Source organism: Rhipicephalus sanguineus, chromosome 1, assembly GCF_013339695.2.
Source record: "Rhipicephalus sanguineus isolate Rsan-2018 chromosome 1, BIME_Rsan_1.4, whole genome shotgun sequence".
Lineage (NCBI taxonomy): Eukaryota > Metazoa > Arthropoda > Arachnida > Ixodida > Ixodidae > Rhipicephalus > Rhipicephalus sanguineus.
The window spans coordinates 267,861,356-267,887,342 of NC_051176.1; the positions used below are offsets into that span (position 1 = coordinate 267,861,356).

Below are 25,987 nucleotides of genomic sequence, written 5' to 3' on the forward strand. Positions count from 1 at the left end.
CAATTACCAGCCGTACAACTATAAGCTCTATAAGATTATGTGGATGTTTTGCGACGAAGTGGACTTACAAGACTTCTGTAGAATGAATGCACAGTGGCGACCCAAATTCACGACATCAGTGCGAGTCACACTTGCTTGATTAGGCGCGCGAAGCCGCAAAACAGAAAACATGGCTGCCATAAATGGAGGTGCCATAATTCAGGTTGTCGCCATGCTTTCATGCAATTCTATACTGCAGCTCTTTTGTTTTTGTGGCATGCGACGGTTTCTGATGCTTCACATTCATTAGACTGAGTGGAAGGCAAGTACTTCAGTTCGGTAAATATAATAGCGTCGACGTCGCACTACTCTGGGCAGCACCCTAGCGGTGCAGGTGTGGTCCAGTGTGGTGCGAAATAGGCTGTAGGATAGGCACAGTAGCTTAGCTTAACCCGTATTACCACATTGTGCTACACGTGCAATTTTTTCGGCCCTATGCGTGATGCACCAGCACTGTGTAGAGGACTTCGCTGGCGTAGCATCAAATTGTTTGCCAGATTTCAGCTTCTACAGGACTTTGGCACTTTCCGTGTAAAAAAGAATCATTCAGTGACTATACTTTGCATGCAAGGTCGAATTTCAATTTAAGAAAGTTTCAGTATACTGAAGTAAATTAAACTGTATATACTTGTGTGTGTGCTGGCTGGAACCTACAGTCAAGTTAGATTAGCCAGGAAAATAAAATCACCGGTCGATTCTCAAAATTATACTGTAATTCAATCGCAGAGTTTTTACATGATGTGCTAGAGTCGTTTTTGACACCGTGGGTAACAACGTGTTCGTACTGTTGGAGAATAGGTGTGTGACAAGGAATTTAGTAGAGTGTACGACTGGGTGTGTTGGTCAAACATGCTCAAGATTTTGTCACAGCCCAAAAACACCAGAGGGGACAGAATAGAGAACAGGGTCCTCTGTTCTCTTCTGTCCTTTCTGGGGCTTGTGCACTGTTTCGAAATTTTAAGTGTGCAACATGAAGGAAATGACAAATTAATGCCATGCAGTCACAGGTTCGGTGTTGGTACAATTGTTTATGGCACACGTGGCCATACAGTAGTATCTAATAACTGTGCATAAAAATAGAAAATGACTAGTTCCCTGCAATATTGATTGGTTTACATTTTGTTTGCTGTAGATGTCTTGATAATGCCTATGGGTATAGGCTTCCAGTAACCCCACTTATACGTTCATAATATAGTTCCTTGTTAAAATGGACTTCTTGGTTCTCAGTCAATTTGTTGATTTTAAAGGGGCCCTGCAACACCTTTCTTTGTTATATTGGAATAGTCCCATTATTGACGTATGACTCTTCACGAGCCATATGCCGCAAAAATTTTTCGAATCCGTCAAGTCTAAGTGGTGTTACCAAATTATAGAGATCACGTTCCGCAGCTTTCTCTCTCAACTCAACGCAGCGAGCGCGCGGAAAGCTGCGTGCGGCGTGAGGGGAGGGAGGGAGGGCGGAGGTGCGAGGAGGCGACGTCAGCGCCGGCGGCATTTTTTTTCATTTTTTTCTCTCTGGCGTCTCGGCGCAACCACGTGGTCTGTGCCGCCACTTCCGGTCGGCTTGCGTCGTTCTCGTCGAGCGGAGTCGATCGCGCTGTGTATCGCGCGTGCTTGAAAACTGCGCGTCGGTTTGGTAATGTTGGGTGTGCACCTCGAACGCCGTAGTGTTTTCATCGCTCTGCCAACCATGGAAGCAAACGTGCGCGCTCGTTTGGAACGAATGACAGCTGAGATCGGTTTCGGCCCATACTCCGATACACCGCCTCGTAAGACGGCACTGGCAGACGACCCCGAAGCGCCGCCATTACCGGACGCCAGCATTGTAATCGGAGACACGCTGCGCCCGTGCCTCGGTCGGTCGTGAGAACGTGCCCACGATGCAGTTCTCAGCTGACGAGGCAACACTCGAACGGCTGCCACTCTCAACGGCAACCGGCGATGGTCAAAAGCACAGAAATATTCACGTTTTCGGCACTGCGCATGGCGAAGAAAACGGAACCACGCAACTACGAGCAGGCGAGCTGTCGGTGAGACCGGAAGTGCTAATATTAATGTTTGTTCGGTGTTTTTAACGCGATAACATAATATAAACGTACATATTATCTACTTATTGAACTCAAAATTAACAACGAAAGTAATAATGAGGGTGTTATCGTGATTATAACATCAGCCAATGGTGGAACTGCGGACAATCGCGTCATATTTTGCGGACTAATACATCATTTGTCGAGAGAAGAGGGAGCGATTTTCAGCTGACTTTGAGAATTTATTGTAAATTCCAGGCTGTGCGCATCGCTATAATATTTGGCTGGCGTGTTCTCGGGAGCCTCGACTACCGATCGGCAGCGCTTTTTGAGCATGCTCGAAATGTGTTGCACGGCCCCTTTAATGCATCTCGATTAAAAAGGGAGTAAGCTTTCTAAAATTAAGTTCTATAATTAAAGGGACTGTCTATTGCTCGTAAAAATTTTTTAGATTGGGGTTAAAATGAGAAGATTGCGTATCACGTCAGCGGCAACGATTAAACAAGAAATTATATTTTTAATACTATACCTAACTCTGACAGGGGTGAAAAAGTTACCCCTAGCATCACCCATCAGCGATGTGGGTCAACCGATTCACAGAGGTTAAAAAAAAAGCTACACAGATTGACTTGATTTGCTTGAAAACAAATACCGTATTTACTCGATTCTACCGCGCCCTCGATTGTAACGCGCACCCGTTTTCCGCGACCAAAAAAAAAAAAAAAGTAATACATCGATTGTAACGCGCACCCATTTTTAGTGAGAGAAAAGAACAAAAAAAGTCCGTAGGAGTCAAACTTCGCACATTCAGAAGAACAAGCATTTGGGTTTTAAAGAACTAAAGTTTCAGAAAAGTAAAACACAAAGTCAAAAAGCGGGCCTTGCCGCTAAAACTGTCACCACTACGGCGGCGATACGAGTCGCGTAATGGATCAGTCCTCGTCGCTGTCGGACAACTCCTTATCGCTGTCAACGCTCTTCGATTTCGGGAAACCGGCCCTGCTTTGGTCCACTGAAACCTTTTCGTGAAGCTTTGCTGTAAAAAATCTGCTTCTGTTTGCGCCAGTCTCGCACGCACGTTTCGGGAACTCCGAACGACCGCGATGCGGCCCGATTTCCGTCCGTCTCTCTGCACAAGTAATAACTATTCTTTTAAATGCGGCATCGTGGTACACTCGTCGAGTATTTGGAGTCGGCACTTCCATGCCGTCGATGCGAACGCAGAACGGGATGACAATCTCCTCAGCACACGTACGAACTGAAAAAATGGCAGAAATCGTAGGAGGCGGCCATTTTGAAATGTTGATGGCAATACGATAACCGAGTTTCTTTTTTTTTTTTTTTTTCGGTACTCGATTCTAACGCGCATGCGATTTTTGGACTCGTTTTTCCGGGAAAAAGGTGCGCGTTAGATTCGAGTAAATACGGTATATGACATAAAATTGCATTTTATGCAGAAAGGCGCCAATCAGTGGCACTTCTTTAGAGTTCGTCTGCTTCAGTTCATCACAATGAAATATTTCTTACCTCAGTAAAGAAGCCTTCATTGTGGTGAGGCCACATTTTGTCACTAAAAGCTTCTTTGCTGAGGGGCCTGCACTGAAGGCTTCCTTGGTGCTTCGTCAGCAGTTTGACGTAAGTTGCGTCAGCTACATTCATGCGTATGCTGCACCTGACCCCGAACAAGCACTTCACCTTGACTCCTGGCTTACGTAATGTTTGCATGCGTGTTGTCACCCGCATGCCGCGGAGAAACGTGAGCAAGGTGCCCGTCACCAGCAGATTATATGCAGTAAAAAAAAAAGGCCATCCTGGGTCAAAAGTCGTCAGTGCAGTAGAAATTTTCGAACCATGCCTGTGAGTTCTCATTTGTAGTAATGTACCAGTATTCACCGGTGCTGAAGTCACTTCGCGGCACGGTCAACTCCCTGGAGTTCTACAGTGAAGATTTTGCGTTCAGGTACCGCTTCACCAAGGCGTCCATGTTGGCTGTCATGTCAGATATGCAACACAAACCACCTAAATGTAACTGAAAGACAGCAGGGTCCTTCTGTTCTGTGAAGCACATTAGGTCACATGTTTGGCGTGAGTGAAACCACTATAGTTCGTTTCACAACATCAGCATACCGATGCTGCTGGAATGCGCCAAGTTTTCCGCTTGACTGCCGTGGTTTTTAACGTTGACTAAACAAAACTGGAAAGTCTGTGATATTAATGCTTTATTTGACCAATTGCGTGCTCTGTAAACAACTACTATGGTAATCTTATTGTTGAACAAGAACGCATTAATCCCGTAAGAACTGTATGTGGGTCCAGTTCTTTGATTTTCATCAGCACGATTATCATCGTGTGCAGTAACCAGTGTTGCGGGCATCCCTACACCATCTGAAGAAGACAACGTAGATTTCTACTGGCTTTCCACAGAAACCGCTGCAACGTTGGGCACTTCAGACGGTGCGCTTTCTATTACGATACAAAACAGGCAATGAAGGACGGAAGACAGTCCCTTTAAATATATGTTGCTTAGCATTCGAGTGTCATAGCATGGCAGAGCTGTAACTCAAATGCACTCCAACAGAGGAGGACTGAAGTAGAGTTAGAAACAGCTTGTTAGCAGAAGCTAACAAAAGGAAAGTTCATTTTTCAGTTGGGAGTTTAATTCCACCTATGATTTCCTCTCTGGTTCACAGATTAACAAGCTCAATCAAACAGTTGAAGACTGCACTACTGCCATATCCTTGAATGAAGATTACCTGAAGGCCTACATGAGACGTGCCAAAACGTAAGTCTTGTGCATACTACAAGGGTCTGCATGCTCTGGACTTCATTAATGCAGACATACCATCAACAAAATGTTTGCTTTTTGTGTTTGCAGCTACATGGATCTGGAAATGTACGAGGAGGCCGTTCGCGACTATGAGCGCATCTTGCGGAAAGACCATACTCGAGGTACGTTTTATTTCTTTATCCAAGTATTTTCACCATAGCAGTAGCACCTTCGTGCAAGCTGGGGTACGATGTGAAAAAGAAAATGAAAAACTGCAAGGCTTTTTTATGCTTTAATATGGAGGAATTGCCTCATACGTTAAAACCACTGAATTCTCCTGCATCTTTTAACTTGCAAATAATGGCTTTACCATATCTTCGCTACTATATTATGGCGTACCAGCCAACTCTGCCGATTTGTCTGGGAGACTCCCGATTTGTGACTACTCCTCCCGATTGTAAGGGCATGGCCATAAATCTCCCAATAAACAGCCCTAACCCCACCTGAAATAAAAATAACAAAGGACAGCAGTTCTAAAAATTTTCTGTGCTTGAGAAATATCCTCAGCTTACCGTGAGATCCTCTCCTCTACCCACTGATGCAAAGGCAGGGGAGGCTGCAGTGTTTGTGTGTGGCCTTGGTTATTTGCGTTTTGGCGTGTTATCTTTAGCTTTATGAGGAACTCGCAATATCGTCACACTGCAGCACACTCTAAATTAGCTTCGCCTTCGTACCATGCTATCGTTAAAGCAAGCTAAGTGTGGGAAGGGCCTACTAGATTTCACAGGTAATTCACATTTGGCCCTGCATGCGTGTTCAATTAATGTTCAATTTCACATGTGCACTATAGTTACAAGTACCAGTATGATTGCCGGCGTTCATAGGTCAGCAAAAAATGTGGAGCTCACTCAGACTCGCTCACCAAACATATCTTGCCCTTAGGCTCACTCAGACCCAGACTCGCCAAACTTTTCCTCATCCCACGGAGAAAGAAACATTTAGGAGGTGCAACTCCGCTACTTCAGGCGACCAGATAACGTCACATTGCTGGAGAGCCACTTCATGCTGGCGGCGTCTAGTGGCACGCAAGGGAAATGCCGCCGTTTCGATTTCCAAGGGATCCGGCCAGGCGCGTTGCTCCCGCTTCACCGCAGTCACGGAGCATGGACGCGGAGCGCGTTCGGCCGCGTTCGTTTCTTGCTCAACCTTTTCCCTGCAAGACTTGCGCCCGCTTGTGCAAGTTTCATCAAAATAGCTGCGTCCCATCTCAGGCTAGCAAATGCCGAAGAAGAGCAGCAGCATTATTACAGCCACGGTCGCTACATAAAAAGAAAGGCTACTGAGAAGGGAATCCACATAGAAAATTTGCATGCCCGCTGAAGAAAACACCGCTGTCGTCTGCTCACAAACGCTGCTAAAGAGAACACGCGCGTGCTGCCATGCTCGCCCGGCCAGTAGCACTTCTTTTTCTTTTTTGGCGGTTGCGGCTTCGCGCCGCCAATTGAAGTGCCGTCGGCTCACATTATTTTTGTATTTTTGTGATGTTATCTGGACGCCCGCCGACGCCCGTTCTAATGGGAGTTTCGCCTCCTAAATATTTCTTCCTCCGTGCCTCATCCGGACACACTCGGACTCAGATTAACCAAAATATAATTTCACTCGGACTCACTCAGACTCTCGTCTCAATGTGAGTCTGAGTGAGTCGTCTCATGAGTTCGTTAGCCTAAAAATAGCTTTTTCTACCATAGTGTCAATGCTCTTTAACAACAATATCTCACATTATCGGTGCTCTGCTTAGCACCTTTTGATCTCGTACCTTCAAACACAAGATAACAGAGTTTTCAATTCAAGAAGGACCTTTTTATTGAAAGAGTGACTCACGTGAGATATTTTTATCGATAACTTTCTGTGAAAAAGTTTGCGGCGGGGGTCAAGGCACGTCTTCCCCCTCTCTCACCGCAACCCGCGCCTCTGATCAATAAATATAGAGCTGACGTATGAACATTAGCGCGTTGAAGTATGTGGGAGTATACGCGAGTATAAACATGAGCGATAGAAATGCTGAAGTTGAGTATATAGGACCATAGGTCAGCAAAAAATGTGGAACTCACTCAGACTCACTCATGCAATATATTTTGCCCTAAGGGCTCACTCGGACTCAGACTCGCCAAAGTTTTCCTAAACCGGACTCACTCAGACTCACCATAATTTTTTTCAACCGAACTCACTCGGACTCAGACTCACAAAAACTTACTCACCTGGACTCGCTCAGACTCACGTCTCAGTATGATTGAGTGAGTCTGAGTGAGTCTACTCATGAGTGAGTTTGCCGAGCTATGCCGGCGTGTAGAAAAAGCGTTACTGCAACCACATAGAGCTGTGTATGGCATTACAGAAACAAGAAATAAAAAAAACTGTGCGTCTTTTTTTTTTTTTTTTCTCCTTCTTCATTCCGTTCTCTCCTTGTCTTGCAATTCTCTCAATTTTCAAAGTTCCTATGTTGGCAGGTATGTTATGGCCATAATGCAATAAGTTACCTTAATCACTACCACTTCCTCTGCTCCACAGCAGTCATGATAGACATTGTTCATGCCTAATTCATCGGGGTTAATCACTCATTCCATGAAGATTGCTTAGGTACATCACACCATGCAGGCACGATGCCATGTTGTGCCCAACACTTGCCCTCATACTGAAGCGTACGCGATTAACTCGTTGGTAGATATGTTCGTGGGTGTCGGGGGTAGAGGCTGCATAAAATCAGAACATCCTAATGTGGTGCCACACTCGTTTGGGGTAGCATGGTACTGACAGTCTTAAAACCAACTCTCTTGGCTAAAAGTGGGAAGGGAGGAGGTACGTGTTAAATGAGACATGTAGATGCTGAAATCATTCATTGTGAGCTGCCATTTGCACTTCAAAACCCTCTTGGGGCAGGTGAAAGTGGGCGTTTTCAGCAGAAGACCACACATGTTTAAAGCATTAACTGTACTCTAAGTTCTACCAAGACAGACATTGCCATTCAGTGGCTTACTGTTGGGGTAGGCAAATGCATGCTCACCAGTCAAGTTTGAAAATATTTTATTTTTGTTTGTTTTACAATACATCATTGTCATGATGCTTGGGGCCAAAGGCAACATTATATAGCCTCTAGCACCATATCAGCATTCATTGCACAAACACTTGCATAAAAACCTAAAGTTAACGTACAGCACATATCATTACAATGGATGTTTTTTTCTTTCTGTTAAATCTGCATGGAATTTCTTGTAGCTTTGTGTTACAAATGGGTGGATGCCAGTTTTTGCTATCACATAACCCTTCGTCCCAGGGCCGTACCCAGGAATTTTTTTCGGGGGGGGTTTGCGTGTAGAACGGCTGCCATTTTTTAAGATTTATACTGGCTTATTTTCGTGAATAAAACAAGTACATCGCTTACTTGTAATAATTCGATGGTACTTTTCAATTATTTGTACCCAAATAAAGAAATTGGTATGTCAACCTCAAATTCTGGTTAAAGCAAGGAATAAGTTTGGACAATAGCACCACCAAAGCCGGGGACACCGCGACCAACGGCTCCTGATGAAGTAACACAATGTAACCGCGGTACAAAAACGGTATGTATGTGTTACAAGCTGCCACTCTAGCGTCGCCAGCGCGAAGTCGGCGACGGGAATGGCAGCAGGTTAGGTCGTTCCGTACGTAAGCAGAGACAGTGAAGAGATCAGAGACGTGTGTGGGGAAAAACAAAACTCTAGTGATATTGCAGCACTGCAGAGGAATCTAGGAATATTGCAGAGGAATCTAGTACAACACTTAATACCAACTAACAAAATACATATGAAATCAATAAATCAGCTTACAAGAGAGAAGTATTACAAACTACACAAAACTAACCAACAATAAAACTACAGATGAGAAAGTCTGAAGGTATAAACAGGTGAAGGGATACCTGTGATGACCGGCAGCGTTGAGTCCACGACGATCGGATGCGAGAAGTTAGAGAGAGTTCTGGCACAACTGCGATGTCGGCGGTGTTGCAGCGCTGGTGTTTCCGGGAGGCTAGTGCTTGAAGCCGATCTCGGGCAGGTTGAGCTTACTCGAGATTCAAGTAGCGATGCCTACGTTACAGACGTTAATTTCGCGTCACAACTAGACGAATGGCTAAGTTTAGGTGGCCAGCCGATACGGAGCCACAACCACTTAAGGGATACTCCGTCCGCTTCATCGGTTCGAACTTTCTTGAAGTAAGACGCAAGACTCCTTTGCTTCGTTGTTGCAGAGTGTCTTTTCATTTTGCTGCCGCAATCCTGTGCACGCACACAGAAGTGGCCAGTGGCTCCAAAAAGACGTTTGCGACTGCTTCGACTGCCTGGCGTGAACGGCGGGCGATGTTTTCTTCCTCTCTTATCCACTTTACAGTGGCTAGAATGTAGAAGTGTGATGAACGCGCCGGCTCCCGCGTGGCGCATGTGTTTTCTGAACGCCGCTACAGCTGGTGTGCATGCAGGCCCATTATTGTACTCCCGCTGCAGCAAACTGGATTAACGCTACTTAAAGACCTTTTCACAGAAGACTCCATGGGCACTGCATACTCCCCTTAATATACGTGAACCCCCAAGAATGCACTGCCGAGACATTTGCACTCCCGTGGTACAGTCCAGAAAGGAGCTGTTGCTCCGTTCCTGTGAAAAAGTCACCTTTTCACAGACGGCTCCCTGGGCGCCTGCATAATTCTCTCTGGGCTGCGCTAATTAAATAGCCGTGACCCCCCAAAAATGCACTTTGTAGGCTGTGACGTCAGCCTCTGTACTCCCGCGCGCAGCCCAGCTTGGCGGCGTTCTTTCTCTTCTGTGAAAGTTGACCGCTGGTGCCGGACTGTGTGCCGGCTGTATCCTCGCTTTGTGCGCTTTGTAGGGAGGCGCATATACCTTCTGTGTACAGAAGAGGTAGATTTCCTTGCGTGTGGTTAAGGTTGTTCGAAGTTGCTCGGATATGCCAGTCTTTCAGTAGATGTCATCTTCGATGATTCGTTTCGGTGGCGAGGACTACAGTTTGAGAAAAGCTTACCCTGCAGCCTGCGTCCTCGGAATGCGCCGCTGAGTTTTTCCGCTTAGGGGTTTCGTTCCCTGGCAAATTTGCGCACGTCGTGTTGGTGTTGCCGTTGCTGTCGAACTGTTTACCTTCACAGAAGGAGACGCGCTTTTCGTAGGAACCCAAAGCCTACACGTGCGGTCCGCACAGGCGGATAACTTCTCCAGCGGCAATGCACAAGGAAAGCATCTGGAATCAATAAAGGAGCTGCTACGGGGTGAAAGACTCGAAGGAACGCGAGGGCGAAGTGCAAAGCTGTACAAATAGGGCAGGTGCGCGTGCGGGGGAGGGAGCGCTGAGGTGTTCTGGTAAAAGGGTAGGTTTGAAGAAAGGAAGAAGAGGGAAGCAATGCCAGGAAAGTTGCAGTGTAACTTTGGCAGCTGGTGGTCGCTGTGAAGGCGCGTGAATATTTTAGTATCACCCGAAAAGTTAAAGCATCAAAAAAATTTCGGGGGGGGTCAGAACCCCCTCAACCCCCCCCTAGTTACGGGCCTGCTTCGTCCACCCTTACGGTATATTCCACAAAAATGATTCGCCAAAACGTTGTTGAAATGTTTCATATGAGTTCGATATAACTAGGCTATGTATTTTGAAACATTTAATTTTGTTTCTCGCATTTGTAATTTCTTACCGAGGGAATGATCCCAGTCAAGACAATACTGTGGCAGTCTCTGAACCACATTCATACCAATTACGAAGGGTCATAAAGTTTAAGATGGCTTTCACTATGGCTGTGGGTCTTGGGGCCTTATTCTTCAGGGCCTACTATGTAAGAGTGCACGCAAGCAGACTCAGTAGCATCCACTCAAAGTGAAGTGAGTAGGGCACTTGCAGTAATCCCCCACTCCCACGTCTCTTTTCCTTTTTTTTTTTTCCCCCTCATGATCATAGCACATAGCTTTTAATCCTTATCATCGAATCTTGTGACAAAATGCATCAGTGCAAGTATTAAATTAATAAATGTATTCTTAAAGCTTCACGAGACTGCTCATGGTGCCATGGTCCATAAGACCATGGCACCATGAGCCATGTCACAAATCCAAAGTCTGATGCTATGTACTCTCACGGGTTTAAAAAAAATTGTACTTTCCTGTATTTTTGGTTTTTGGCCAGTGTCATACCTGCACGTTTTGTTAGTGTTGGAAGAGGGCGGTATGAAAAATTAAGCATGCCATTCTTCTGATGTGCCTCTGCCTCCCTCCTCCCTGATCATGATTTGTACAGTTTTGGTACATACATTGATATATATTTGGCACCATGGCATTTAATCACATGAACATCCTAAAAAGGACAAAATGTGGCAGAAGATTTGAAGCCGTGTTGCGTAGAACTCAACTACTACACATTTGCTTGACCAAAAGCTGTGAATTTGCAAATATGGGATATAGCATGTATAGTTTCACTGGCATTGTTGTGGTTATGCATCGGCAAGTCTCTCTCAATCTGTTAATGTAGGTAGTTACTGGCAGATTGCAGTCTCTAGAGGCACATGTGGTTCCACCTGTGCTAAACTACATTGCTTTTAGTGTACTGCCTCAGGACTGAGCGTTTTTCCTTTGTTTTCACAGAAAACAAAAGATTGCTGGATCAGGCAAAATTAGAGCTGAAGAAGAGCAAGCGCAAGGACTATTACAAGGTTCTTGGAATACCCAAAGATGCTACTGTCGATGACATCAAGAAGGCTTACAGGAAACGTGCCCTCCTGCACCACCCTGGTGATTGTTTTATATATATTTTTTATACATTTCTTTATATGTATATTTTGTTTCTAAGTGAAAACACATGCAAGCCTCTGTTCCAGTATTTTAACCCATATATGCGCAAACTCAGAAAAAATGACAAAACAAATATTTTTTTCACAAAAAGTGTACTTCTACCCTCAAAAGAAAGCACAAGTTCTTTAGTTACTGCCAGGTAAATGCAACACTGTTTTTCAAGCCATCCTATACATATTGGACACTGGGCATTAGGGGCGCTATGTGCGGGTGTGGTAAGCCTTGAAACATTTCACATGCACACGGACATTGTACTTCTTCCTCTCCATGACGTCTTTCATACAAAGCATGCATTTGCCCGGAGAAAGCGGTCGGCATTTCACATGCACTTCTTCCTCTCCATGGCGTCTTTCACACAAAGCACGCGTTTGCCCGGAGAAAGTGATCGGCACGTGGCAGCATGAAAAGCAAGCAATGTCTAGGCTTGCACACGTTGAGAATGAGGCCTGCTTGATGGGCTGTAGGTGGCGCTAGTCATCAGCTGAAGAAATAGCGATGTTAGAGTGCATCAAAGAAGCGTCCTATATGTAGGACACTGGGCATATATGGGTTAATTCAAAGGTAAATGAAAACGGAGCAGATGCATAACAGGAACCAATGGTGGTGCTGGCATGGCATCGAACACCTCTGATACATGCACCCCCAATAAAATTGTGCTACTGTCGGCAAAGTCTATTCATGGAGTATATGATGGGATAAGAAGAGGAAGAAGAGGTACACCTGTATTTCCAGGAGAGCACTGGCCAAGGACCAGTCTTTAAAACTGTGTCAAATTTGCACAGAGGTATGGAAGGGCTAATTTGGCGGCACATGACCAGCAGTTTGCAGCAGTCTGTGCAGTTTTCAGGCCATTGCATTGGGCCGACTGGCTAGGAAACTACTAATAGTTCGTAATACCATGTGGCTACCAACTACAGTTTTGATGTCTTGTCCTAATTTAACATAAACATCTCTTCGGCTGGGTGAAAGAATTTTAGACGCTGGTCTGGCACAGTTTCAGATGGACTCAACATCTTGAGAACCTATTCGCTCCCTGCCTCAGAGGATGACTGCTTCCGTTGTGAAAGCAGCATCACTGTTTTCCTGTTTTCCTTCTTTCACCCCGGTTCCTCATTTCTATCATGTCACAAAGGCTTTGTGCAAATACAGTGGGCAGCGTCTCCAAGTGAGCAGTTGCTGAATGTGCCACAGCTCAAAGAGAGACCTCCTTCCCAGATTTGTCTCTGTGTCTATGACAAAAGAACCATTGAAATGGATTACACTGTCACGATTCCCAGAATGCTCTATACTTTGCATGTCGTTCTTGTGTCGGTGGATTTTGTCATACAGGCTCTTGCTTTCACCGATATAACAGGCAGCACACTATGAGCATGACAAACGATTCCCTGCATTTTTCTTTTTTTAGATGGTCAGTGTTTTTTTGGACGTGATAGGAGGCAGTTGAGCATTCGCACTGGTTTGCAAGTCACCTTGGCACCTTCTTTCCCAAGAAACCTGAATTGTTGCCGGCAGGAAGGTGTTTTGGGAGAAAATGGGCTTGGATGTAGTGGTACTTTCAGAGACATTTCTGTGACAGGGTGGTTGCTTTCTGAACACACGGCCGATGAGGGCTTGTGTGCATCCGTATCTCCTTAGTTCGGCAGTTGCATACCTCTCCTCTCCTCATTCGATGTACAAATTGTTCTTGCACAGGATAAGAGAGGCGGCTCGTGTGCTGGGAGACCGCAAGTGTGTTGGGCACCCTTGTGAATAAGGACATGGTGAATAAGACAGTGTATAACTGCTCACTGTCACTTCTTTCATGTGTTCCACGGAGTGGCTGGTGTTGCGTGTGTGGGCTGGTGTTCTACCCACAAGCAGAGCCAGAGTCCTGTGAAAATATTTGAACGACCCACAGAGTGGAGAGATTGTGGAATCCGCAATTGGACGGAGTGGGAAGTTGGGTTTGTGGATCTTGGGAAGCCCACAAAATCCCAGCTCAGAGCCGTTTTGGCAGATGTGTCTCGGGTAAATGGATCTTGCTTCTGGCTGTTGTTTGAAGATGTAATACCCCTTATGTTATACCCCTGTTAGGGCCTTTAAGGAATAAAAAATGAATGAATGAATGAATGAATGAATGAATGAATGAATGAATGAATGAATGAATGAATGAATGTCAGTCAGGAGCTTGTTTAGTTCTCTCCAAACTCTTGCTGTGCGGTCCTTCATGAGTTTCTCTTAAGCCAGGCTTTAAAGGAAATTTTGGATCTTTTTGTTGTAACCTTCCCTGTCAAGTAAAACAGTTGCATTTCCCTTGTCTGTGAGGAGGATGACAACCCTTGCATCTTTGAGCACCCGAATCACATTCTTCTCCTCCTTTGAAAAGTTTTATGGATGGCTGTTTTCTACTTTTGGTAGGATACTGATGATCTTAAGTTCTTTTTGCGTCTTACTTATGTGTTGAGTCCTATTTGCACAAGGCTATGCTTTACGCATGTCTTGGAACTGCTCACATTTAAAAAAGACATAAGTACTTTATTGCTGCGCACTTGGCCAATTAGGGATTCATATCAGTGACAGTTATTTGAAGAAGGAAGCAAGACAGTATTTTTCACATTATTTCTTTAAAAGCCATAGTGGCATGGTCATGTAAGTGGTTGTTATGTGTCACGCATACCTTTTTCCTGGTCCCTGCACTTTGGTAATGTGTGCACTCTCCAACCATGCATCACTCTGAATACACTTTGTGTTGACGCAGTTCAACGAAACTGGTGGCTACCTGCATACATACCTGCATACATAGGAGATCAACACTGTAAACAGGGGGGAGACAGCTGCGCATATTGTGCATTTTTGATAGGATGCATTTTCCTGTGCCAGGCTGCTCCAAAAGAGGTTACATGAACCTCTCATGGACGGTGCTACATCGGCCGGTTTAGCCGATGTAGCACCGTCCGCAAGAAAAGCATGTCCCGCACGAGATGGCAGCAAACAGTAGTGCAGCGCGCTTTTGTTGTCGCCTGTTGAAAACGTGCAGTACACTTGACGCTACACCAACTGCACGGCCTAGCAGGTAGCTGAAGGCACTTATTGTGATGTTCTCCTGACAAAGGGTAGCACTGACCTACAGGAAGCTGTGGGGAAGTTCGAAAAGGTTAATAAGCAGACCTACAAAATGTCAAAGCAGTAATCTGCTTAGGCATATCACTGATCTTAGGCAAGGGGCCTATTGCTGTGTAACTACAATTCTTGTGCAATCACAATTTTTTGTTTTAGAGAAGTGTGATGCTTTTTTTTTCTTCTTTTTTTTTCAAATGTTTATGAAGTGAACCTAGTTTGAAGAACCTTTTTTTCAATTATTTCAGATGTTTGTTACTCAGGCTAGATAGGTCGCATGATATGTAAAAAGGTAGTGTAGTTCATACATGGTGATAATGTGTTAAAAAAAAACTTTCTCCAAAGACTTTTTCAGTGTCATGTGTATTCTAAGCCGATTAAAATATGTACTTGTCTCCCCAAGTTGCTACAAATTTGTTCTTTCAAGCTCCTTGTCACGATCTGCCCCAGAATCGCGGACGAGGGTGGGGGCCGAGGCACCCGCATTCAGGGTGGACGACTCAACAGCATGACGGCGGTCACAGCTACTGACCGAGAGCCGCGCTTGTCAATGTTTATTACTGTCTCGGGACAAATGTTGAGTGAAGCTATGCTAGAAAGGGCGCCACATGCTCTTAACACCCCTTCCCCCAATTCTGAACACACACACACAAAAAAAAAAAGCAAAATAAGTCCCAGCCAAGTTGACTGTGGCTTATCCTGGCAAGTAGCGGTCTGGTGCCCTTTAATGTCGAGTGCTCCGCCTGGGCACAGGTATTAGTGGGCTTGGTGTGGCAACGCCAGGTGCTGCCTGAGCCATAGAGCCATACTCATTCCATCTTGAGGGTCGGCAGTGGCTGGCAGTGATGGTAATGCACTTGGCATTGGTCCAACAGGTGGCGCAAAACTGACGACGCCTGTCACCTACGAGGTGGTGGGCGTCTCGTTGGCACCTGGTGTTGCCGTTGATATTGACGGTGCAGGCCGGGTCCTACGGCGAGCCTTCACATGGTCAGCACGTCAGTGCCACGTGGTTCCATCCTGAGCAGCGACGAAGAGCTTGCAGATGAGACCACCTGTCCGGCAGACAGAGGTGGGCCAGAAGGAAAGACCACCTGTCCGGCAGACAGAGGTGGGCCAGAAGGAAAGTTCCTAGCGAAGACTGGCGCTCCCGGCTCCGGTAACGGCCCAAGACGGCACCCTCGGTCAGTGGCCAGCTTCTGCTTTAGCTGCTTGAGAAGCACTGTGGACTGGAGGTCTGGATGCAAAACGTCCAGCGGTGTCTTCACCATCCAGCCTAGCAGGAGCTCACAGTGGGCATGGCCGGTGAAATCATGGGGTGTGGTCGGGTACTGAAAAAATGTGCGGGCAACCTGTGTACGGAAGTCCCCAGCCTGGCTCTTCTTAAGTTTGTCCTTAATGGTCTGCACCACCCGCTCGGCTGCACCGTTAAAAGCAGGATGGTACAGCGGAACCATCATTCGGCAGATTCCGTTCTTCGTCAGCCAGACCAGATACTCCGTGCTGGAGAAAGCAGGCCCATTGTCGGAGACTGACATCCGGCAACCCCTGGGCGGTGAAGACCTGCCGCAGCGCTGCAGCAGTCGCGCCTGCTGACAGCGTGGTGACAGGTAGAACCTCGAGCCACTTTGAAAACGCGTCTACCACCACCAGGAAATAGCGGCCCTTGAAGTGCACTAGCACTGGGGCCTTGGCCATTAGCTCCTAACTGTGCTGGAAGGCCACATCCTGCTCTTTCTTCCACGCCCAATGCTGGCCATCTCGAAGCAGAGTATGCAGCAACTGTAGAGGCGCTGACAGGTTTGGCAGGAACCTCCTGTAGAAGTTCACGAGACCAAGGTAGATCTTAAGCTCTTTCTTGTTTCGGGGCTTCGGCACCTTCAGAACAGCCTCCACTTTGCGAGGGGCCAGGGTCAGACCGGCCTGGGAGATGATGTGTCTCAGGTACTCAACACTGGGAACCAGGAACACGCACTTTTCTCACTTGAGTTTGAAACCAGCATTCTGAAGTCGTGCCAGGACGTTGCGCAGATTCTGCATGTGGTTTCCATCATCAATACCGGTAACCAGGATGGCCAAGTACACCTCCACGTACCTCATGCCCCTGAAAAGGTTGTCCATCTTCCTCTGAAAGATGGCTGGTGCTGAGGCCACGCCAAATGGTAAACGCATGTACTGGAAGAGCCCCATAGTTGTCGATATTGTGACATACTTCCGTGAGGCCTCCTGGAGCACCAGCTGCTGGTAAAGAGTCTCTGAGGTCGAGCTTTGTGAACTTCTGTCCACTAGACAATGCTGACCAGAGATCTTTGATCCGAGGCAGTGGGTACTTTTCGACAGTAGCGACGGGGTTGGTGGGAACCTTGAAATCCCCGCAGATCCTGACACTACTGTCTCGCTTGGGGACTGGAACAGTGGGAGTGGCCCACTCAGAAGCCTTGACTGGCACCAGGATGCCCTCGCACTGTAATTACTGCAGCTCCGGGGTGACCCCGTCCTTCAAGGCGAACGGCAATGGACAAGGCTTGAAAAAACGAGGCCGGATTTCCTCAGGCGCATATATGCCAGCCATCATGCCGGCAAATGTGCCTACCCCCGGCTGGAACAGGAACTGAAAATCTGTTGGAAGGCTTGGGATGTCTTTCACGACATTCAGGGCAGCTTCGTGGTATTCTCGTAGCCGAACACCCAGTGCACGAATCCAATTCTGGCCGAGCAGCGTCAGTGACAACCTTTTGGTCAAATAAAGGGGAAAGGTTGCTTCCCTGCTACCAAAACGGACACTGACCTGGGCTTAACCCTGGACCTGGGAAAGCTTTCCAGAGTAGCTACGCAGCATGATGCTTGAAGCCTCAATGGACACTCCGGGGAAGGTCCGTTTGAACAATTTCTTGGCCATGACTGACACACTGGCCTTGTCCAGCTCCATGGAAATGGGGCACCCGCACACTTCGGTCAGCGTGTACGGTGGCACTGACGACGGAACAAGGCCGGTGTGCCACATGTTGAAGACTGGCAGGTCCTCGGCCACAATGTGGAGCCTGGCCGTAAAGGAACCAGAGCCTGCTGCCGCACGTCCCTGCCGCCACTTGCAATGCCTACCTTGGCCGCGGGCTTGTGTGGAACCTGGGCTTCATCCAGGCTGCTGCTGCTGCTGCTGCTGCTGCTGCTGCTGCTGCTGCTGTACGCTGCTCGTCCTCCCCGCTCGGCATACCCGTGCAAGGTGCCCAGTTTTTCCGCACGTGAAGCACTGCAAATGGGAGAACTGGCACTGTTAGGGTGAGTGGACTTCACCGCAGCGACTGCTGATACCGCCCCTTGTCGCCATCTTGTTTACCACCGCTTCCGTTGACGGAGTTGACGCTGCACGTGCAATTTTGTCAGCGTCCTTCATAGCTGTGGTCATCGCCAGCGCTGCTTTCACAACCTCGTCCAGTGAGGGGTCGGCAATTACAGGAGTCTTGTCTGCATGGCGGCATTGTTTATGCCGCAGACGAAACAGTCCTGGAGCAGCGAGTCCAGCTGGTCCCCGAAGGCGCAGGCACTTGCTAACCCTCGTAGCGCAGCGAAGAACTGCCAGAGGCTCTCATCTTCCCGGCGGCTTCGGTTGTTGCAGTGGAACAGCTCCATCAGTGTGGACGATGCCGGGCTGAAGTGCGAGCGCAGTGTGGTGACAGCTCAGTCAGAGTCTTGGTATGCAGTGTGGCCGGCTTTAGGAGGTCTAGCAGAGGAGACTAAAGATTTAGTTTCCGCAGCTAGCCCAAAAAATGTCCCACTGTTTTTCCTTGGGTGTGTCATTTGCCCAGAAAACTTGTGAACTTCCTCCTCGTAGATAGGCCAGGCGGACCCATCTCCCTCGAACGGCTCGAGCCCTCCGTATAGCGGCATGGCGTGGGTCGATCCATTGGCTGTACTCGTCGCCAGTGTCACGATCTGCCCCGGATGGCGGACGAGGTTGGGGGCCGAGGCACCCGCATTTAGGAAGGACAACCCAACAGCATGAGACAGCGGTCACAGCTACTGACGGAGAGCTGCGCTCATCAGCGCTTATTAGGCCTCGGGACCAATTTTGCCCGCCGAACCTGGCGGTCAAATGAAGCTTTGCTATAAAGGGCGCCACATGCTTGTAGCACTCCTAAGATGACATATTAAATGCCGTAACCACTGCAAATCAAGGTTCTTCTGCTCCAAAAATTGAAATTTTGCTGCTCTGAAAACTGCTCCCAATTCAATTTCAGCCATCTCACCCCTGTGTAAATGATCCTGTCTAGAAATGTCTCGGTTGGCAGCGGGCTTATGAGGGGGTGTACGAATATGGACACATAAAATGCATTTTCCCAAGTGCATAGCCAGGATAGAGCTCTTCACTTATTGACATAATGCTGCATAGTGTGTGTTAATACTGCTTGATATTTATTGCCCATTCCCTGCTTGTTTTCTTGTGCACCCTACAGATTGGATCCCCTAGTTCTAAGACTGCTTATTATTTCTGTCAGTCTTCTCCCTTTTTTTATGACCATTTCAGGCAGTGCAAGTGTAAACAGCAACTTGACTGTGGTAATATTTTGTTTTGTTTTTGCACTTTCAGATCGACATTCCAATGCTTCTGAGGACATGAAGCGGGAACAAGAGAAAAAATTCAAGGAGCTTGGTGAGGCCTACAACATTCTCTCTGACCCTAAGAAGCGCATGCGTTATGATGAAGGCCGTGATTTGGAAGACATGGACGGCTTTTCTTCAGGTAGGCAGGAAAACTCTTCTTTGCAGAATTGACTGATGCCATTCTACTCCTTTTATTGACTTTTTTTTTTTTTTTTCAATACTTCCAGATGCCAGTCCTCATGTTTTTCGGACATTCTTTGAAACTCCTGGATTCTTTTCGACGGGTGGTAGTTCCTTCCAGCATGATGCAGGGTTTGGCTTTCCCGGAGGCTTCAGTTTTCAGTTTGGATAAATCTGAATCTTTGCTGCCAAGTGTGTGTTTGTTCATATTATTGTTATAAATTTACAGAATAAATTGTCCGCAGTCTTCATGCACAGAATACTGTTAGATGCTAAGCAATTTCTTGCCTCCTGTTTTTTAAATCCATGCACAGTCATCCTTTCAGTAAATGCCAATGTTCATAAATGGTGCATGATGATTTGTGTGGATGTGTTCATTAGTTTTCACTCATTCAACTCTGTTGCCAACTGTCAATAAAAGCATTCCATCAATGCTTGCTTCAGTGTTTTGATAGTTGGTCACCAGAAGAGTCCTCACTTTCTGTCCTCATAATTGTTCTGTAAAAAGCGAAGTGGGACACCATGAGCAGGAGTGTGTGCTCTAAGATAGTCTGCAAAGTTTAGTGAAACTTTATGAATACACGTTATACCTGTGCATTTGTGTGTATGGAGCAGCTGCTGCTTTGCATATCAGACTTTGTGGTTACTAACAGGACTTGGCTAGGTGCGCAATAACTACCTTGGATACAAATATAAGGTGGCAGTGAAATATGAAATTCAGGGAGATATACTCTCCTCCCGCTCGTGCTGTAACTATACAGTAAACTCTTAGTAAACAGAAATCTCTTAAATGAAAGAACTGCCTGTAATATAATTGGTTTTGTACTTGAATTCCACACCCCTGTTCCTCTCTCCGAAAATGGAACTCCTGTTAAATGGAACATGTTTTCCTGGTCCCTTAAGGTTCCTTTTAACAAGAGTCTGCTGTATACATGTAGTTGCCTGAAGTTACCACTGCGATCTCCTTGCGAGTTCATTGAATGTCGAGTCTGCTGTTCGTTCTGGCTTTTACCAAGGCTGGGCAGTATCAATGATACATCATGTATCTCTGATACTATCCTAGATACACTTTGGATATCTTCATTTGTATTGTGATATTTTTCGTAGGTGGGGTATCGCAGCTGTATTTTCAATACATCGTAGGAAATATAGTGTATTTTAAGATACAAGATACACTTTTGGCACAGGCAACTGAGGCTGTTCAGCGATTTGGTGTGGTTCAACTTTAATGCAGATTACACATAAACAGTAAATTTCTCTGGTGAACAAACACGAATGATTTATGACATGCTGAGGAGCAATGGTAACAGTAATTATGAAATTTTTAATTATTAGTTTCTTTATTAAACTTGTTATTTGGAATGTTGAAACTTCAGAAAAACCAAAACATCCTGTGCACATAGCATACCATTCTGCTTTGTGCTTTGAAAAATACGTTCTGAACATGTATCATGAAATGTGTTCTGCTATCAGGTTCACAAAATATGTTGCCCAGTGTAGACTTGTTAATTTATTTACACTTTACCTACATTGCCACAAGGCATTGCGTAGGGGATCGTTGCATGGATCACAACATAACACAAGTAGCTATAGGTTGTACAAGATGTTTTACGTGCAATTTATGCTGAATTTACAAAATATGAAAATATTACCATAAACATACGTTCTAAACAAGTGTTACTTCGGGAGGATAATTCCATTTGTGTTGACGTTTTCATAGGGCAGAGAAAATACGTTCATGTCGTCTCTAAGCCGGTTCCACTACTGTATTGTTCTGGCATACAAAAAAAGTAGAGTGCAGGTAAATCTCGTTAATACGACCCCCGCTAATTTGGAAAAATGATAATTCGGACTTCTCCTCTGGTCCCGGCAAGCTTATGTATTGTTTAATGGCATCAAACTCTCGTTAATACGGTCATATATGGCCTCAACCAGGTTACTTCGGACGATCCCCGGCGTGGCAAGCACGAAGCGCCCGCGAAGGTGCGGAAACTGCTTTCGCGAACTGAAACCGCCGCGGGTCTTACGAAAAGCGTGGTCACTATCCAAAAATCTTACCACAATAGCGCTGTTGGCGACCAAGGCTTCACGGCTGCGGCAGACTTGTTTCGTTTTCGATTTTTTTCGGCGCACTCGAACCGCGATAACGGGGTGAAAGATGCGACAAGCAGTACTATATTGTTTTAACCGCGTGCCTTCAGAACTGCGTAGTCGCCATCCGTGATTGTGCATTCGTCCACCGCGGTGTTGTTGCGGTGCTCGGCTGCTGGCCCGAAGGTCGTGGGCGTCGTTGGCTCGACTGAAGCGGAATTCTAGAGGCCCGTGCACTGTGCGGTCAGTGCACGTGAAAGAACACCAGATGGTCAAAATTTCCGGAACCCTCCCCTACGGCGTGCCCCATAATCGTATCGTGGTTTTGACACGTAAAACCGATAAAACCCCAGATACTAGTATTACTATTATTGTTGTGACTCCGCATACGAGCCTCGAAGTGCAGCTCCGGGCCATACAACGAGCCGAGGAGGTGGCTGCCAGGCACGGCCTGACCGCCATCCCTCTATGAAAATATTTTCACTTTAATAAAGTTGCTTCTCTCTCTGTCTCTCTGCCTTAGCGAGCCAGGTTTATTCCGCATAATTCGTGTGGCGTAGCACGCCACGACAGGGACAGAGAAGAGGGACGCACACACACAGCGCTGTGCCTTTAGCATGCATTCTTTAGCTTTGTCAGCTAAAGAAAAGATGTATCTGGAATCGTCGCTTTGTCGTTGGCGTGTGCAGATTGTTGTGATTAGTGATGACACGTCTTTTTGCTGTACCTTTACATAGCACTGTGTGTGTGCGTCCCTCTTCTCGGACCCTGTCGTGGTGCGCTACGCCATACGAATTACGATTCCCAACAAGCTAGCCTGGCAACGTGCCTTGGCCAATTTCTTACGCAGCAGATGCGCTACCCAGCCGTTTCGTTTCAACTCTGAGCGTAGGCCGCGCTCGTGCCTTTAGAACTGCGTGGACGCTTTCATTGCTTTGATTGCGTCGTTAACGACTACGATTTCGTCCACAATTGATGCGATCTCAGAGGAGTCAGTAGCCTCGTTCTGAGTTGGGGCAATGCGCGCGCAATGTCACAAAACTTAACATGGTGGAGGCTGTGGAAGATGAAGAGCTTCAGCCGCTGTCCGCATGCTGGCCTACTACTTTGTGATAGACGAGCGATCAGTGCCGGCCATTTTTCCGGCAAAAAAATTATTGCCACGTGCGCATGGTGGTATTGCTGGTGGCGGTACGTAACAAGAGATGGGTTCAGAGCACGTTTCGGCTTAAGACACGGGGTCTTGAGCCGCGGTCACATTGTGAACGAAGTCGCGAATGACGAAAATCGCGGCTTTTACACTGCTCTTAGCAAAATAAGTATTGGATTTATGTATTCATCAAGAAAATGAAAATGCATTGATGCAACAGACACGCTTTTGTACATGCTTTCTCCTCTCCTTGCGCTGATCACAACGCGTAGCGCATGGAAATCATTCAGCACATGTGCTCATAAGCGCATGCGCTTACTCGCCGGGGCTGACGGCGATGGCGGCGGAGAGCAGACTGACAAAACGGATTGGCAAGTAGACGCAGGAATGTGGCGAGGCGTGACTACGGCCGTGTCAGAGAGAACCCCGCTTGCGCAGAGGCCTGCGGCTCCTTTGAGGACCGGCAAGCCCCATTTATCTTGGGAAAGGACCGCTATTCATTGTACTCACTGCCGCGCGCGCGTCTTCCTCTCGTCCATTTCGTTCTCCGCCGCTTTTTCTCACGACCTCTATTTTTCTGCGCGACGATTGGTCTCCTTAGCGTTTGCCCTTAGAGACACGTGGATCTTGCATTTTGCTGGTATTTTTCTTTTTCGCTCGCGCCATTTTTCGCCGCGGCTCCGCGTAGCGAACGTTGCGCGCACTTCGTTTTTTGCGCTGTGTGCTTGCGCTATGCCGTGCTGTTGCGTCTGTAACTACAAAGACCAGCACGCAAATGGTTATGCACTTTTTATGATACCGCAAGGTAAGCGTGATGGCGTGCGCAAGAAGCAGTGGCTGCACAACATCGGCTGAAAGAACTGTTTTGACAAAGAACAGCGTTCTTGTGAGATACGGCGCCTTTCTTATCGCTCTTGTCAAAGCATTGTCGAATGCTGCCTTTTAGATATTCTTCTGACTGCTCATAAACGTTCATTTTCTCGGCTATTTTCGCGTTGCATAAAAATGGGGTTCTCAATATGCTGAATATTGCTGGGACTCCATCACTTAGCATGCCGGCAACTGTTATTCAGTCTGAAATGCACAACTACAGAAACTGTTTTCCGCTGCGAACAATTACGTGCGATGATACAGCTTCTCGATCGCGCTTGTCGTCATTGTTAGGGTCCGCCTAACGTGAATGTTTGGTGAAAAAAGAAACGAATGAACCTTACTGGCGTTCGTTTCCATACGAGGCTCTTGTTTTCTTTTTCTTTTTTCGAGGAGGGGGGGGGGGGAGTGTCCACACACAAAAATAATGACACAAATGCGATCCGGCGCAACAAAAACAATGAAAATCAAGCACTGCGCAACACACAAAAAAATTACCATCTCCCGCTAAAGGGGACCATGAGACGATGCGAAGCCGGAGCACTTGCACGATCGCGTTCCGTTGGCGTTCGTTGGGCATGCTACCGACCATAGAGTTTCCTGCTACCGACCTCGCGTCGTGGAAAGAGGAACACTACGCGCGTCGTGTCTTCCCTCTAGTCTGGCCGTTAATTCTCACAGGGCGAGCGGGGAACGCGGTCGACAGGCGCGTGAGAGGGGAGCAGAGTAGGAGAGGAGAGAGAGGGGGAGGGGGCGCGCATGCGCTGGCGCTCATCGCGGCGCTGCGCTGCGCAGGAGAGAATGCATAGAGTTAATATACTGACTCTAGAGGAAAAGCTCCCCATAGGGTCCATGCATTGAAACCTATAACCGCATGGGTTCCGCCATGATGGAACAAAACGATCGTTGCCAGCGTTGCCAGACCCTGAGACGCTCGCTATATTTGACGGTGGTAATCAGTTTTAATCTACCAACCTAAGCCAGCTACGCGCTGTTCAGAGAACATCAGCTGTGTTTTGATGCGTGAAGCCGTGTGTTAGTGTACGGTTCTTTGTGCAGCTGGTCCGGTTGATAACAGTTAAAATTTCCACCTGTTTGTGCATGGTTTTTACTAGGCACTCCCTACCAAAGTTTCTCCGTTCGCTGGCACAAAGGTCACTCGACAGATTCACAGCTCGAAGCAAAGTCCGTAGGCCGTGGTCGCGCGCTGATTCGACTTGCAATGGCGAGACACCTGTATCAACGTTCTTTTTCAGCTCATTGCTGCCGTACTTCAGCGCAGAGAGCCGTAAAGCAGAACAATGTCGATTGCAGCATGCAGCGGCGAATGTGAGTGAAACATCTCCCGAAAGCTTCAATCGAAACTAAAGTTACACGGCCCACGAAGCTTTATCGCCGTTAAAAAGTATTAAAAAAATCGGTTGCGACTAGTTCGTACATAACTTTCAGGGCTTGTCTCATCTCTTCTTTGCCGTCCGTCCTGGTTTGCACTGATGCACTGAAGTTTCCAGCTCGAAAGAAAAAAGGACTGTCACATGAAGTCGAGTGGTATGCGGCGACAGAAAACGCACACAACGGGACACTATGACAACTACGAGATACACGTCGCGAACGAAGCTTCAGGGGCTTTGACACGACGCGCAAACCGGCACAATCGGCCGCAAGCACACACTCGCGTATACTCGCGAGTGTTGATATGGTGGTGCCATCTAGTTAACCCGCCTGCAAACGCTCCTTTCCGCGCGCAGTAAATTTCATAAATAGCCGTCGTATTCTTTCGTAGAAGTGTTCAAAATAAACACAAAACAATATCCGCAAGTTTTTAATTGGGCAGGTGCTTCTTTAGGATTGATATGTGATGGCAAGAATGACAACGTTCCAAGATGTCAGCGTTCTTGTGGTTATAGGTCTCGCGGCCCAGCTTTTCCTCTAGAGTCAGTATATTAACTCTATGAGAGAATGGGCCTTTTCCGGGTCCGAACAGCACCTACAGTGGAGATCGCTGAAATCGAAACTGGTGGCCCTTGGCCTCCGAAATTGTCCAACGAGCGCCGGTAGACAATCTCGGAGGACAGCATTCGCACCTTTCTTTGGGGGAACATTTTACGAGTTAGTGACACCAGATGTCGCTTAGTCCGCACCTGTCGCGTTTTAGCCATAGAGTTTCCTAAAATTAACTAGAGGGGACTGGCGCTGCGATCGTTCAGCTACCATGGGAATGATAGTACACAAATTTGCCTAGTCTTCGTGCTTGCGGCTTCAAACGTACTTGTGGCTTTGTTTATTGCCGTGTTTT

General features: G+C 47.0%; 1 protein-coding gene across 3 annotated transcripts in view; it reads left to right on the forward strand.

Annotated features, from left to right (window-relative positions):
• The window catches only part of LOC119378926 (dnaJ homolog subfamily C member 7), a 106,199-nt gene extending 86,182 nt beyond the window's left edge, over positions 1–20,017 (forward strand). For all 3 annotated transcript variants that reach the window (XM_037648013.2, XM_037648010.2, XM_037648012.2), the window contains exons 7-11: positions 4,757–4,848; positions 4,942–5,015; positions 11,496–11,642; positions 19,387–19,539; positions 19,628–20,017. In XM_037648013.2, coding sequence (XP_037503941.1) covers positions 4,757–4,848; positions 4,942–5,015; positions 11,496–11,642; positions 19,387–19,539; positions 19,628–19,752 — 591 coding nt within the window. In that variant the 3' untranslated portion in view covers positions 19,753–20,017. The remainder of the gene's footprint in view (positions 1–4,756; positions 4,849–4,941; positions 5,016–11,495; positions 11,643–19,386; positions 19,540–19,627) is intronic.
• Positions 20,018–25,987: the final 5,970 nt, after the last annotated feature.